General features: G+C 43.2%; 1 protein-coding gene across 6 annotated transcripts in view; it reads right to left on the reverse strand.

Annotated features, from left to right (window-relative positions):
• HIVEP3 (human immunodeficiency virus type I enhancer binding protein 3) overlaps positions 1-14,751 on the reverse strand; it is a 272,282-nt gene that overhangs the window by 46,609 nt on the left and 210,922 nt on the right. For all 6 annotated transcript variants that reach the window (XM_029619610.1, XM_029619605.1, XM_029619607.1 and 3 more), the window contains one exon: positions 8,264-13,836. In XM_029619610.1, the coding sequence (XP_029475470.1) occupies positions 8,264-13,300 (5,037 nt within the window). In that variant the 5' untranslated portion in view covers positions 13,301-13,836. The remainder of the gene's footprint in view (positions 1-8,263; positions 13,837-14,751) is intronic.

Genomic DNA, 14,751 nt, shown 5'->3' on the forward strand with positions numbered 1-14,751 from the left:
GCAGAGAGCAATGTTGGAGTTGCATCAAAAGTATGAAGGCTTAATGGTTAAGGGTGGTAACTGCCTCACCAAGTTACTCTCATGCACGCTTTGTTTCCTTTAGGACTTGGCCGTAGAAACAGTCTTGTGTTTTTTCCCTTATGTCTGCATATCAGTATCCCAGACCATGGGAGTTGAGTCCCTCTATTGTCGTCTGAATCCAATTCCTCTTTCCCTCCTGCAATCTTAGCGGGGAGCAATGTTGCAGCTGCACTACCAAGCCTCAAAGCATATTGGTTAAGGGTAGTAAACTCCATGCCTTCTTCTAAGGGTAGTAACCACCGTACCAGCAAGTTGCTCCCTACACGCTTATCTCATTTCTGTCCTCTAGCCTGTAGAGATCCAGTGTTTATCCCATGCCCCTTTGAATTTTTTGACTGTTTTCTTCTTCACCACCTCCTTCGGAAGGGCATTCCAGGCCTCCACCACCCTCTCCATGAAGAAATATTTTGTGACATTGATTCTGAGTCAAACCCCCCCCCCCTCCCCTGGAATTTCATTTCATGACCCCTAGTTCTATTGTTTGTTTTTCAACAGAAAAGGTTCAAAGTCCATACATCATTGAAACCTTTTAGGTATCTGAAGATCTGTATCGTATCTCCCTGCAACTCCTCTCCTTCCAGGGTATACATATTCAGATCCTTCAGCAACTCCTCATAGGTCTTTCTGATACAGACCCCACACAATTTTGGTTGCCCTTCTCTGGACCGCCTCCATCCTGTCTCTATCCTTTTTGAGCTACGGTCTCCAGAACTGAACACAGTACTCCAGGTGAGGCCTCACCAAGGACCTGTACAAGGCCATTCACCACCTCGTTTTTCTTACTAGTTATTCCTGCTATGCAGCCCAGCAGTCTTCTGGCTTTAGCTATCAACTTGTCACATTGGGGGATCTGAAGATGGCGAAGCAGTCACTATCATCCTGTGAGCGTTTAAGAGGACAGTTCACATCTGGTCCATCCCCTCACGCAGGTCACATGCAGCCCTGGCCTTTCTCCTTTGCATGAGTCACACCCACCCCCTGCCTGGGTCTGCTCCCCCACCCCACCTTCTCTCCCCCTCCACCCCCCCCCCCCCCACAGTTCCACTTCATTTTTGTCTACAAATGAATCTCTGTTTAGAAGTGAGCTGGTTTGCAATTTTGCTTGAGAAATTATTTCACTGTCCAACTTTATGAAAGCATAAAAAAAGAAAAATCTTACAAATAAAACTATTTAGGTTTAGGTCAAACAGAATGGGGCAGATACCAGAGGGTTGTGGGCTTCATTATCTTCCTACAGACAGAGAGATGGAATAATGTTTCCAGGGCAAAATGCCCTGGCTACATCCAAAAATACGTTTCAGAGAATTTTAGGAGTGCATCTAAGACGACAAAGATCAGTGGATGAGATTATCTGCTTTGATTTTAGGTGCTGACAAAGGAAGTTATTATGAGGGTAAAAGCTGAAAAAGTATGTAATAAACAAACAATGATGATAATTAAGGCAATTTTCCAGTGGGAGAAAACAGGCTGTAAGCAAAAAACCCTAGAACACACCCATACAAGGACACGCGAGTTAGGATCTTTGAAGTCGGGCAGCAGCCACCGAGACCAGCTGGCCGCGGGCTGGCATATACTAGATGTAGGGGTGGACCTGAGCTATAAGCGCTGCAGCATACCACTGCGCATGCCCCTTGTCAGAACCACCACAAGATTGTATTTCATGTCATATTCATTTATACTTCAGGACGGATTAGCAAGGAACCAGAAAGGCAGGGGGAAGGACAACTACATTAAACGAAAGAGGCTACCCTAAGAACTGGTCTATCAGACAATTTATTTTCCTTTCTTTTAGAAAAATAAGGTTGATATGGGAAATTATTATTATTATAATACAAAATACAGTAATGGGGCCATGCAGGGGGTACTGTTTATTTTCAGAGCATCCCTGAGGGCAGGGATGTAAAATTTCATCACTTCCCGGGGAAGGTGTTTCTTCTTACACCGAGGAATAGGCTTCCAGAAGAAGCAGTTGCAGCTGCATTAATGGTAACATCAAGAGGAGGCAGCAAGGAATTGCTGGTGGACAAACAGTACAATGATGTTACCTTTTCCCTCCCTCTAGATTACCAACAGACCAAGACAAAAGATAGGAGAAAAGAACTGAAATCTTTTGGTTTCCCTCTTTATTGTACTGCTATATTCAGGCCCAGATTTAGAAGCACAGGCAACATAGGCAATGGCCTAGGGTGCCAAATTTTGAAGACGCCAAAGAGGAGGGCAACTGTGCCAAGTCGGAGCCTATTCCAGCAATCCACTTCAAAGGGGCACAGCTATAGCACTCTGGGACTTTATGGGGTGGCGGGGTAAGGTAAATCCTCTATTGTCCAATCTCCAGGATCTCCCATGCCCCATTCTCCAACCCTGCCTCCGGCTGCCAAATTCAAACCTGGCCCTGGCTAAATTATAACATACCTGCCCTTAGCCAACAAATTTAATGTAAATGGATACAAGTCTTAGGATTACTCCAGGGAAATGCATATGCGAAAGAAAATCGTTTGTGATGTCACTAAGCGAGGATTTTTTTTTTTTTTTTAATGGACCTACCTTTTGCTCTATTACCTGCAGCCAAGGCATCAAGGGAGAGTACATATTTATGTTTATTTATACCATGATTTTAAAATCACCTGAATTATCTTCTTGTTGTGGTTTCAATTATCTTCTGGTGCATGTTACTCCATCTCACATTCCAAAGAGCTGCATTTGTGTGATCCTGGAGGATGCCATTTCTTTTGCATTTCTGGCCAGCCCAGGGGGTCCGGAGATATTTCAGAGTGTAAGGGATCCCCTGAGGAAATGGCAAAGATTGAAACAAATTAAGCCAGCGGTCAAAGAACGTACAGTAAACTTAGGCAACCACAGATTACGAGACAATTTAATTGTTTTAATAGGGGGGTCTGTTACCCCAAATTTGTTTTCCATTTGCTGACATGCTGGCTTGATTTATTTTGCACTATCCAAATACCTTCAGGGATCCTCGAGCACACTGAAGTATTCCAGTTATGATTTATTTAAAAAAACAAACATACAAACCATCAAACTGAACAAATCTACAAGGCATGACAGTAAGACAAACCCAAAATGGATAAATAAAAAAAAATGCAACTATGGGACTAAAAATGAAACACAGAATTGGATCATTCTCAGAAGATTAAAAAAAAAAAAAAAAGTCAAGGAATTAAAAAAAGGCAGGGAGATGGGCAGTGCTGCAGGCCATCCAGCAGAAGGGTTTCCAGGTGGATCACAGAGTTAGGTCTTCCACACCCCGGATCAGCTTGGAATGGGACATGGGAGTCACGGCCATCACTAAACTTTCCAGAAGGAGCCCTGGTGCATGGCTCCTGAGCGCAGCACTGTCGCTGCCATGACCAGACTAGGAACAGTGGGAGGGGGGTCTAATAAAATAGAGGAAAAAATGCCCAGGTCGCTGTGAATGAGGGATCACGGTGCCAGAATTCCAGCACCGATTCTGATGGAGCTGGAAGAAAAATAAACCAAGGAGAAGAACCAACCACTGGGCCTTTAAAAAAAGAATACAGGCAGATTTATCTAATATATAATTCATTTTCTAATCCTGCTATCCAATCATGAGAAGAAAAGGATTCTGATGGATAAACAATTGAAATATTATGAGGAAAACTGATTCCTTATGTAGTTCATAGCAATCTCTTAAAGACTGGTCTGTGCACTACATGGAGGAACGTGGATTTTTATTTTCTCTTGGAAGGATAACTGGCATTTCCTGTGGCAAAGAGAATACCTAGATTCATGGGGCAACTGAGTGCACCAATGTTATAGCATGCACAGATGTTCTCCTGGCAAAATGCTTTAGTAATGAACATGAAACAGTGGGCCTTTACTACAAAGTGTCGTAACATCACCTGGATGTGAAACAGCTATACAGTTCTATATATTGCTATACGGATATAGAGGTCCATATTTAAAAACCATTTACGTGGATAACTCAAACGTTATCCATCTAAATAGCAAGTGTGGTATATTCAGCCACTTATCTGCCTAAATTATAGGCAGATAAGTGGTTATCCGGCTATAACTTAGCCGGATTAAACAAAAGAGTGTTTTGGGGAGGGTTCAGATATCCAGCTAACCGAGCTGAATACTGCATATATCCGACTAAGTTAGCTGGATAATTTTAGATCTTCTCAGACGCAGGCTTGCTTCTTAACTGGATATCTTTAAAGGATATCCGGCTGTCATAAGAACGAAAAAGCTATAAAATATAGGAGCCTCCGGGTCAATCCCATCCCTCCCCTCCCCTCCCGCAATATCTTATGAAGGCCCTGTCGGCCATTGTTGTCTCATTCCCCAAAACTTTGTTTTGGAGCCAAGGCCCCCTGTCCTGTTTTTGTTTTTTTTCCCCAGCAGCCTGGCCCCCTAGCACCCCCTTCTCTTACAGCCAGGGGCAGTGCTAGAAGCGTAAGCTTAAGCTTCCAGCGCTGCCGGTCTAAGAGCAGCACTGGAGGTGTTCGGAGCAGAGCAGAGGGTCTCTTGGTCCCGGCAATAGAAAACCAGAAGGTAGTGGGGATGATGGGAAGGAGGTCCATGCCGTCTCTCCTCTTTGTGGGAGGAAAGGGAGGGGGCAGGCTCCTGGTAAAAAAAAACAAAAAAACCCCACAACAGGCTCTGATCCAAAACTACGTTTTGGGGGGTGTGACGAGAATGGCCCAATAAGGCCTTCATTAAGGTATTGCGTGTGTGTGGGGGGGGGGGATGAGATTGCCCCGGAGGCCCCTGCATTTTATAGCTTTTTCATTCTAATCAAGGCACTGCTTAACTGGACATCATTTACACATATCCAGTTAAGCAGCAAATTATCCGGCCACACATGTAGCCAAATTAACTTAAGCAAGTATATTCAGCGGGATGTTTATCCCGCTGAATATACGGGACAAATTATCCAACTAACCGGCCCATTAACCGCCCTACTGAATATGGACCTCAAAGTTTCTAAATATTATCTTCATGCATGAAAGCACAATATGTAGTAAACTGGTAGATGAGGACCATTTGGGCCCTTCCAGTTTGCTCGGTTATCCCCCACCTATGCTGCTGTAGCTAAGGATATTTCCCAACCATCAGCCATACCCACTTTCCCCATGTACACTGGCTATAGCTCTGACCATAATCTACTTCTTGGCCCTTACCACATTGCTCTAAGAATATTCCCTAGTTGACAGCTATATACAAGCTGCCCAGTTAGTCTACAGCCTAGGATAGGAAACCTGACATTCTCCCCCCACCCCCACCCTCCCAAAAAAGATATATGAAATCAAAGCTCTAGATAATTGACCTTGCTTTTCTTCTTGGAAGCTTAATGCAGCTGTACCACCATTTTGTGCAAGTCATCAGCTTTGCCATCTCCCCTTTTTAGCCTTTTACTGTTCTGGGTATAGAGGAGTATCTAGATTTCCACACTCAGTCAAATTTAAAGGCTCCTGAATTTCTCTTAACTTACCACTGCTTTCTATCTGCTCCAACAGTTCTTGAATTCCAGTACAATTTTGCATACTGCCATCTCTGCTGGAAGGCTATTCCTGGCATCTACCACCCTATCAGTGAAAAAGTATTTCCTCTCACACTTCCTCCCATCTAATGCCCCCTTGTATTTTTTTTGAAACCCACTAAATATTTTAATGTTTATTTTTCATATCTCCCCTTCCCTTCTTCTCTTCCAGCAAAGTACACTGTGTAGGCTGTGTGTTGCAGGTCCTCCACTGTTTGGTAGCCCTTCTCTGAATGGCTTTCATGCTCTCAATTTCTTTACAAAAGGTATGGCCTCCAGAGCTGAACACAATATCTGAGCTGGAGTCTCACTTACACAGCAGCATTACCACTGTCTATTTCCTGTTGATGACACTGCACCCATTGCCTTTCTCTGCCGATTTATCACACTGACTGGCAACCTTTAAGTCATCCAAAATGATTACTCCCTTTCCTGTCTGGTTAGTGGCTAATGGAGCTTTGCAGCCCAGATGTATGATTTATAACTTTTTGGGGGGTTTTTTGCACTGAAGTAGAGATCCCTGATGCAGTAATGTCTATCCTGTTGCACATTTTTGTGCCATCAGCAAATAGGCCTGTTTTTCCCTCACATTCCTCTGCAATGTTGCTGGTAAAGGTTCTCACTGGTCACTCAACTACTCAGCTCCTCATCCAGTTAACGACTGCCTAGCCAGCTTTATCACTCTTTTTGTGGAAGGAGCTGTCCAGAAGCTTACCGAAATCTAGAGGGGCCACCACTACTGCTGCTTTTATTACCTCAAAGAACTCAATCAACTTTCTTTGACAAGACCCCTTTTGTGAACCCTCACACAATCCCGGGTTTCTGCAATCAACCTGTTTCAAGATGTTATACTATCCTTTCCTTAAAAATTGTTTCTCTAGCTTTACCTGCTAAAGTTTGAGAAGTTACCTGGCTTCTCTGTTTCCAGCTTTTTGGAGGAGTGAGACAAACTCCCGAACTCCAAGGCAGAGTTATAACAAGCACGGTCAGCAAATCCTTGGGCTCTTTCAGTGTTCTGATGTGTGCTCCATCAGGTCCCGGCACCTTATCTACTCCCTTGGATAAGTGTTTTAAATACTCTCTCTTCTGTCAATGGATTTGTAATCATTTCATGAATGCCCCTGTATCCTGCCTTAAGCTCATCTGCCCTTTCTCATGTCTACACTTCTTTAAGATTTCTGCTGCCTTCTCTCTTCACTAGCCTCACTGTCTCCTTTTAGCTTTATTATTCTCTTTGGTTTTACTCTCTCCCTTATATATCTAAAGGGGGCCCTAGCTCCTCCCTTCATTGGTTAGGTAGTTTTCTTCTCTGTTTTGACTTTTGCTTGACTCACTATCTTGCCTGCCTCTTTGCTTTTCCTGATAATTCTGCCTGTTAGCATATCCCTGGGGTTTTGGGTTTTGTATTTCCTGAATGCTAGCCTTGTTATTTCTGCTACCCCCTTAGAGACCCATATTGATCTTTTTCATCTTTCCGTCGTTGAGTTTACACAAGAGACTTGTTGCTCTCACTACACTCTCCTCTAATTTTTGCTCCTAGCTCCTCTGTATTCTCCAAATCCTGGACTCTAGATAGTGTTGAGGAAGCTCAACACTGCTTTTGAAGCAAGCCCTCCTAAAGTCCAGCATCGACCCTTACCCTAGTATTGTTCAGTTTAGGTTAGAGACTAATAACAAACCACAATGTAAGGTGGTCCCTAGACCCTACATTTTTCCCCTCCCATAAGGTCAGTGACATGGTCTCCATTTGTTAGTACAAGATCTAATACAGCTTCCCTCAAGTGAGCTCGTCAACTAGTTGCCTGAGGAATGCCCTCTGCAGGGCATCCAGACTTCTCAACTTTACACCTATCTGATACTGTAGCCTCCATTCACATCTGGTAGCTTGAAGTCATCTGTAAGTAGGACTCCCCCCTTTGTGCACCATCCTTAGGATGTCTCATGTTAGACACCACTTTTCCCTGTGCCAGAGGTCTATACATTACTCACATGTAGATAATACTTTTCTTAGGCTTTGGTAAGACAAACCCACAGTCATTTAGCTTCTCCCTGTTCTCATTGGCCGGTACATTAACTAGCTGCTCCCTCATTCCTTTCCCCCCCTATTCTCTCTTTCTTCCAGAGACTATAACTTGGGTCAGTCACATCACACTTTTGATTTCCATTATGCCAATACTTGGTGATTGCAACCACATCTAAATCTGTCTCTGCCCTGCTGGCCTCTAGGCCGGGATAACAAGACTTGCAACATTTGCACACATGATTGACTCTCTAATACTTTGTTGCACTCTCTCATATATAAAGACGCACAACTATAGATCTATACACACACACATTCTTATCTATATATATCTGAATATATTCAAAGGTACCCTAGAATTCCTTTATGTCAGCAATAATTGTGATGTCTTAAAACACAGCACATAATTAAGAGGACTTAACAGAGACAGAAGTTCCACCTATAAATACTTAGAATCCAACCAGGATGTGACTTTTCAGTAGTCAGTTGATGGAAGTTGGGTTTTGTTTTTTTTTAAACTTAACCACAATATTTTTATTTAGACCAAAACAATATATTAAAATAAATCAGGGGCAAAGTAGATACCGTAAATAGCTGCACAGACAGATAGAGAGAGAGACAGAGACAGACAGACATATTACCTCTGTCATTCTGGGCTTCCTGGGGCTAGACGGTACAAGCCTGTCTGTTTCCAGATGCGGAGCTGTAGCTGTGGTGTAGATTTCTTTGCTTAACTTCTGCTTGGACCTCAGAAGAGAAAGAGCTGCCTTGGTAGGTATGCCGGGGAGGTTGGGGTTGTACAAGCTTATGCACCAACTGGCATAAACAGAAGCCCTTTGATCAACTTGCTGAATGTGATTTGGCTTAATGTAGTTCAAATAGCACCAACTGACATTAGTGGTTGTGTGAAGACGTGGAAACTGCGGTACCTTTTTATCTGCACCTTCTCGTGCACTCTGACTAACCGTTGAGAGAGACGCCGTGCTGGGAGGGTTATATGGAGGCTGGTCAGAAAGTTCCTTGCAATCTTCCTGTTTCACTTGTTGCGCACACGACATGCTTCCGTATAGTGTACCAGCCTGTTGCTGATATTTGTCCAAAGTTTTAGACTGAGGAGACCCCACGTGTGGCAAAACTGGCTGCAATGGACTTGCAATTTCCTTGGGACTTGACAGTTTAGGTGCTAAAGTAGGGGGCACCTCTCCCTCTACTCTGCATGGACCTGGTGTGATAAATTGAGCTTTATCTGGCCTTTTCCCTTCTTCCGTACTTGGTGGCTGTAGTAATTCTAGTTTGTCATCTGCTTCACAAACGACTTCTTCCTTAACTCTTTTTTGTTGTTGCGTTTCCATGGTGAGTTCTAGGCTCCCAGCAGGAGAGAGCATGCGTTTGCTTCCACCAGCCGTGGAGGGGCCTCCGTCTAATCCCAGCATACTTTCACACGATGAACTCAATGCCATGCACCCCCTTATTTCAGTTGCTGGTAATGGCACTCTTAAAAATGGAGCCTGGAAGAGGCTTTTTGGCTCATCTGTTATCATTTGTGCCAAACTGAAATTTATAGCACGAACACCTTTGGTTTGAATGTCATCAAGTTTATGAAGCACAAGAGATGAACTACAGTCAGACTGGGTGTCTAGAATTTGAGAAACAGTAGTATACATTGCACTGCCATATGATGGCATGTGAGTCTGAATTCTGACAGGAACCACAAGGGACACCACAGGATCTGACTGCTCAGAAACAACCAGTTGTGATGCTGCTTCAGATGCTGAGGGACAGGTACTAAGAGGCAGGGGATGCAGCCTACCATCCCCACTGTACTCTTTACATGAAGGAGGACTGGAGGAACCTACTTGTGCTGATGGCATTGTTTTACTTTGATGAAAATGTCCACTGACTTCAGTAGGCAATGGCAGAGCAAACTGGGACTGTAATGGCAGGAAAAATGCAGAGGAAATAGGTGAAGAACCAAGATAATGCACAGGCAAAAATGACGGGTGCTGTCTGAAAGGTATCTCAGTTGGATGAGACATCAGCTGGTGGGCAATCTGAAGCGGACTTGGATGAAGAAGCGATTGCTGGAGAGGAAGCTGTGGTGCTTGAAACAAGGAAGGTGGGATCTGAGGAATAGGAAACTGAACTGAAAGAATGTCTGAGACTCCAGATGTTGAGAACAGATCTGAAGCGTGTCCTGACTGCTGTAAAATATGTTGTATTGGAAAAAGAGAAAGCTCTGGTGGTAAATATGTTTTCTCCTGAAGTGTTAGTGGTGGCATTGGGGGATGAAATACCTGCAGTGCTTCAGTCAATGGAAGGGAGTATACTGATTTGGGGCTGTCTTTTAGCTCACATTTATCACCTGACTGCTCTCCTTGAGATGAAGATGAATGGGACACATTTTTGCTTTTGACACTGGTTTTACTTGAAGATGTTGATTGTTCTTCCAGCTTTTGCCATCCTTTGGGCATGATGTCTGGATCATGTTCTGGATGCCTACTAAGTGAAGCTTGTCTAACTAAAAAACACTTTCTCCTTTCTTTTACTGTTGAGGAGACCGCAGGGCATGAGGAGGTGGAAGACGATGACAAACTTCCATAGTCAAAAGATTTGCTGCGGTTTTCCGATATCTGAGAAGCATGGGATAAATTGGGTGTCTGTTCTGAAGCAGATCTTCTCATTTCCCTAGTATGATGATGGTGACTTGGTACAGTCAACATGTGAGAGCCAACAGGTTTAGATTCTGAAGATGGATCAGCAGTTTCTGATTTACTGGGTTCTTCCCGTTCAAATGACATGGAATGACTAGAAGCATGCGATACACTACTTTCCTGGCTTGGACTTCTAGTAAGCGTTATGGACTCAAAACTAGATTCTCCAGAAGACTGAGTCATTTCTGCTAGGCGTAGTCTTTTCTTTTTTGGAGGAAGCTTCTCAGCAGGAAGCTGAGCAAGAGTTTGACTTCTCTGTGGCCACTGAAACTCTTCTTTTTCTTGTTCTTTATGGATAGGCTCAGGCTCATTTTCTGGTCTGTCGGGCTCTTCAGTGACAAGGATCTCAGGAACCTGGATGTTAGGTTGGCGTACCAACTTTGGCTGCAAGGAATGGGATGGTCGAGCCTTTTCGATTGGTGGTTGTAAGGATTCCTGGCATGTAGGTTTATCATCCCCGTCACCACTAAGCTGTTCCATAGATTCTGATTTTTCAAAAGAACTGGTATGTTGGATTACAGAGATCTCTTTCGAGGTTGTTCTTTTTTCTAAACTTTCCATACTTGATCCTTGTGAGGAAGTTCTGTAATGGTAACCTTCACTTACATCTGACAGTGGCTTGGCTTCACTTGTATCTGCTGGTGATTTACTGGTATCGCGGGCTAAGTTTAAAGCAGTATCAGATGAGGCTGGCTTAGTAAACTGACTTACTTGGCTGCTACTTGATTCAGGCATGTTAAACATTGGTGGATCTTCATCATCTCCTAGGCTCTTTTCTTTACGTCTTTTTCTTAAAGGTGCAAGCTCTAAACTAGGCCCCAACTTGTAATGCATTGTCTGTGACCATGTGTCATGCTCTGCAAGAGCTTTTCCAGTTTCTGAAGGGGTGTGAGATCCTGTAGAAGGAGACTTGAGCATTTGTAATTCTGAACAATAATACTTTTTATGGGCTTCATAATTATCCCTCTTCTTGTATTTAGCACCACAAATATTACATTCAAATACCAACCCTTTAACTTTAAGACCTTTCCTTGGCTTTTTGGAAGAATCACTTTCCTTGGATTCATGCTCTTCCCCAAGTTTGCAAACAGCATCTTTACTTATTGAGCCAGCTTCTTCTGTAGTATATTCCATTCCCATAGGTAGCTCAATTGCTGGTTGTCTTCTTAGCATTCGAGGGTGTGAAGAAAACACTTGACTGCGGCTTAAGACATCGGGCTCCATAACTCTGTCATCAAATGAATAACTAACTCTAAATGTATGTGGGGAACTTGTAGTGCATGTAGCAGAAGGCATTGAGTGGCTTCTTAGGAGCGGTGCTGTCTCTGTGGCACTGTGGGATTGCTGAAGTGACAAGAACGATTGCTCAGGCTTAGTTTTTTCTCCACGCGATAGTAACAATTTTGATGTCTCCAACTGGCTGCTGGATCCAGAAGATTTGATATCAAGCTGAAATGGGTCTCTATAGACACTAGACTTTGGAGATTCAATGCTGCTACGTCTAGATAAAGAACTCCTCCTTGGTTTTACACTATCGATTTCGCTGGTATCTACAACAGCTTCATTAATTGTAATCAATTTAGTGATGTGTTCAATAACCTGTGTTCTAGGCATGGAGAGTGGGACCGTACTAGGCTTTTCCTCAGTAGAACCCTGCTGCAGTCCTTGTGTTGTTGTTGGGGCTAAAACTGCAGTCCTTTGCCCAATCCTCCCACATTTCCCAAAAATAATTTCAGCATAAGACTTTGCATTTGTATTGGGTGGGCTAATTTGCTGTTCAGCACTTTCTGACCGTGAGAAGTACCCTGACTCTGTGCTCCCTTTACTCCCAGGGCTAAGAAAAGTCTGTTCATCAATCACCTTCTTCCTCTCACTTAATCGGAGTGCAAGTTTTTGCTTTATAGTGTGCATATTTTCTGACTTCTGGCTCGGATGGTCAGAAGATGGCTCCGCAAACTGGGAACTGTCTTCAGGGGGCTGAGATACACTGGAATGTGATGATGAGTAGAATTCATGGCTAGCACCTTGGCTTTCCATACCATATATGCTACTAGATGAGAGACTGTGCTTTTGCCTGGGAGACACGTCAACCAAATGACTGGATGCCACACCGGTCTCCTCCTCGGAGTCTGTGCTTTCACCTTCTGTAGGCTCTTCAAATTCCTCCCCACCAATTCTTTCCAAGTCCAAACTGGACGTATACATCTCTGATCCAACTCCTGAGGCCAGGCCTGCTTTTATTCTGTGAGCATGTGACTTCCTATGTTTATACAAATTGCTTTTTGTCTTAAAAGAGAAGCCACAAGGAATGCAGGGATATGGACGCTCACCCGTATGCGACCTGATATGTTTTTGGAGAACACTTGGCTTAGCGCAAGGTCGACTGCAGTACTGGCAAATGTATTTTCCTGGTTTCTGAGGTTTCTTTTCTTTCTTATGCACTTCATCAGAATGTTTTAAGGAAACCTGGGAGGGTCGATGAACAAAAACCTTCTGAACAGACGGCAAATCCTCTCTGGGAATGATAGATGGTTGGGATGGAATGAGCTGACCACGAGCGTGAAGTCCAGAGGATGTAAAGGGCTGAGAGGGCCCCGGCTGTACTGGATCTACAAGCTGCCATGCGGGCCCTTCAAGGCTATACTCTAGTTTTCCAGGAGATACAAATGCTGGTGATACAGGCCGCTGCTTTGAAGCATGGTGCAAATGTTCAAATGAGGAACATTTGGGCTGCCTTGGCCTCCTGACTTTCTTCTGTGCTCCCTCTCTGGGAGTTTTCAAGGTGGTTGAAAAGTGCTGCTGAGATATACTAGCACTACTGGAGGTTCCCTGCTCAGAAGCAGCGGTGCTCTCCTGGCATGCCACCGAAGGCAACGTACTCTCTTGCACAGCCTCCCTCTTTGTGAGCCTCTTCCTAAGACCTTCCACAGACTTTTTTGTGCTCTTCTGGCTTTGCTCAGGCTCCATGACCTTGAAAAGAGGACTCTGAATGCTATTTTTGGAAGGCCTTGGCAGGCTTCATTTATTAACAATAAAAAGTATCCTTTTCACAATCCTTCCTCTGTCAACATCAAGTCAGAAGTTGTAGCCACCAAAGATGATTGTTGACTTAAGATTTTACAACAGCGTTACTTGTAGCTCTTTGACTTAAAAAAAAAAAGTTGCTGTGTTCAGCTCAGTAAGTTTCACATTGGAAATGCATGACAAGGTACTTCAAAGAGTGAAAACTTTCCAAAACTTTAAGTCCAAATATTTTTCCTGCGAGGTTGGTTAAGGCTTTAAACCTCGCCATTTTACTTCTAGTTGACAATGGCAAACCTTCAAAGAGAAAGTGACCTGCAATGTCTCTTATTATGAAGGACTCTGAGAACTGAAGACTTCAGGGCTCATTTCAGCCATTTTTCTCTTTTTTTTTTTCAGTAGAACTAGAAAGGTCTTTTTTTCAGGTTCCCCATCTTCTGCATTTCATCTCCAAAACGCTGAGGAAAGTATCTCCCACATTTCTGTAACCGAAAAAAAAAAGAAAGATGTAAAAAGCAAAAAACAAAAACCCCACAAAAAGAAGATCATTGCTTTTACAATAAAAGATTTCATATCTAACATCCAATTAGAAAATTCACAGGTTAAATTAGCAACTGCACCTTGAGTCCGAGACTCCTGCCTATTCATAATGAAGATTTTCAAAAAGAAGATGACCTAGGTGCCACAGGTTTATACACCTAAAGTTTGATGAAATTTCAGCCATACTTAAGCACCTAAATGATAGGCTGGAAATTCATAAACCTTGGTGCATAAAAGAAGGATTCCTAAATCTAGGCTGGCTATTTCTTTCTCATAAACGTAGATGCCTACAATGGAAATCAGTGCTGATCACCTAACTTACTCCAAGCTTGCCCAACCCAATTTTTAAGATTTAAGTGCCTAGTAAAAATAGGGGTCTACATTTAGGTGCTCAACAGGGGAGAAATAGTGACCTCCACTATGCCAGGTACCTAGAGACCAGCTGACTCTGTTGCATGACAAAATACAATATTGTTCCTTTCATCTCTCCCCCATCTGGAAGCCACCTTGGAGATGAGTCACTTAAAATGGTACCAAAATACTTCCTGCTTCAGATGAAGTATATGTAAGTTTCTGAAGAATTGTAATTGTAAACATTATGGGATTCTTTATGGATAAAGGGCATTATATAAATCCAACCTATTTATTCATTCAGATTGAGCTAGAAACCCAAAAGGAACAGGAGGAAACTGCCAGGCCAAAATATAAAAAATCAGTTAGATACATTATTTTAATTTCTCTACTTAGCTAACTGCAAGTCCTGTCATTCAAATCACATGTAAATTATGAACTGTGATCACTTACAGTGGGGAGCAATGTACACAGTAAGTTTGGGTGAGCCATGGGGCTTGCCACCT

The sequence above is a fragment of the Rhinatrema bivittatum genome, chromosome 11 (assembly GCF_901001135.1).
Source record: "Rhinatrema bivittatum chromosome 11, aRhiBiv1.1, whole genome shotgun sequence".
In the NCBI taxonomy this organism is placed as follows: domain Eukaryota; kingdom Metazoa; phylum Chordata; class Amphibia; order Gymnophiona; family Rhinatrematidae; genus Rhinatrema; species Rhinatrema bivittatum.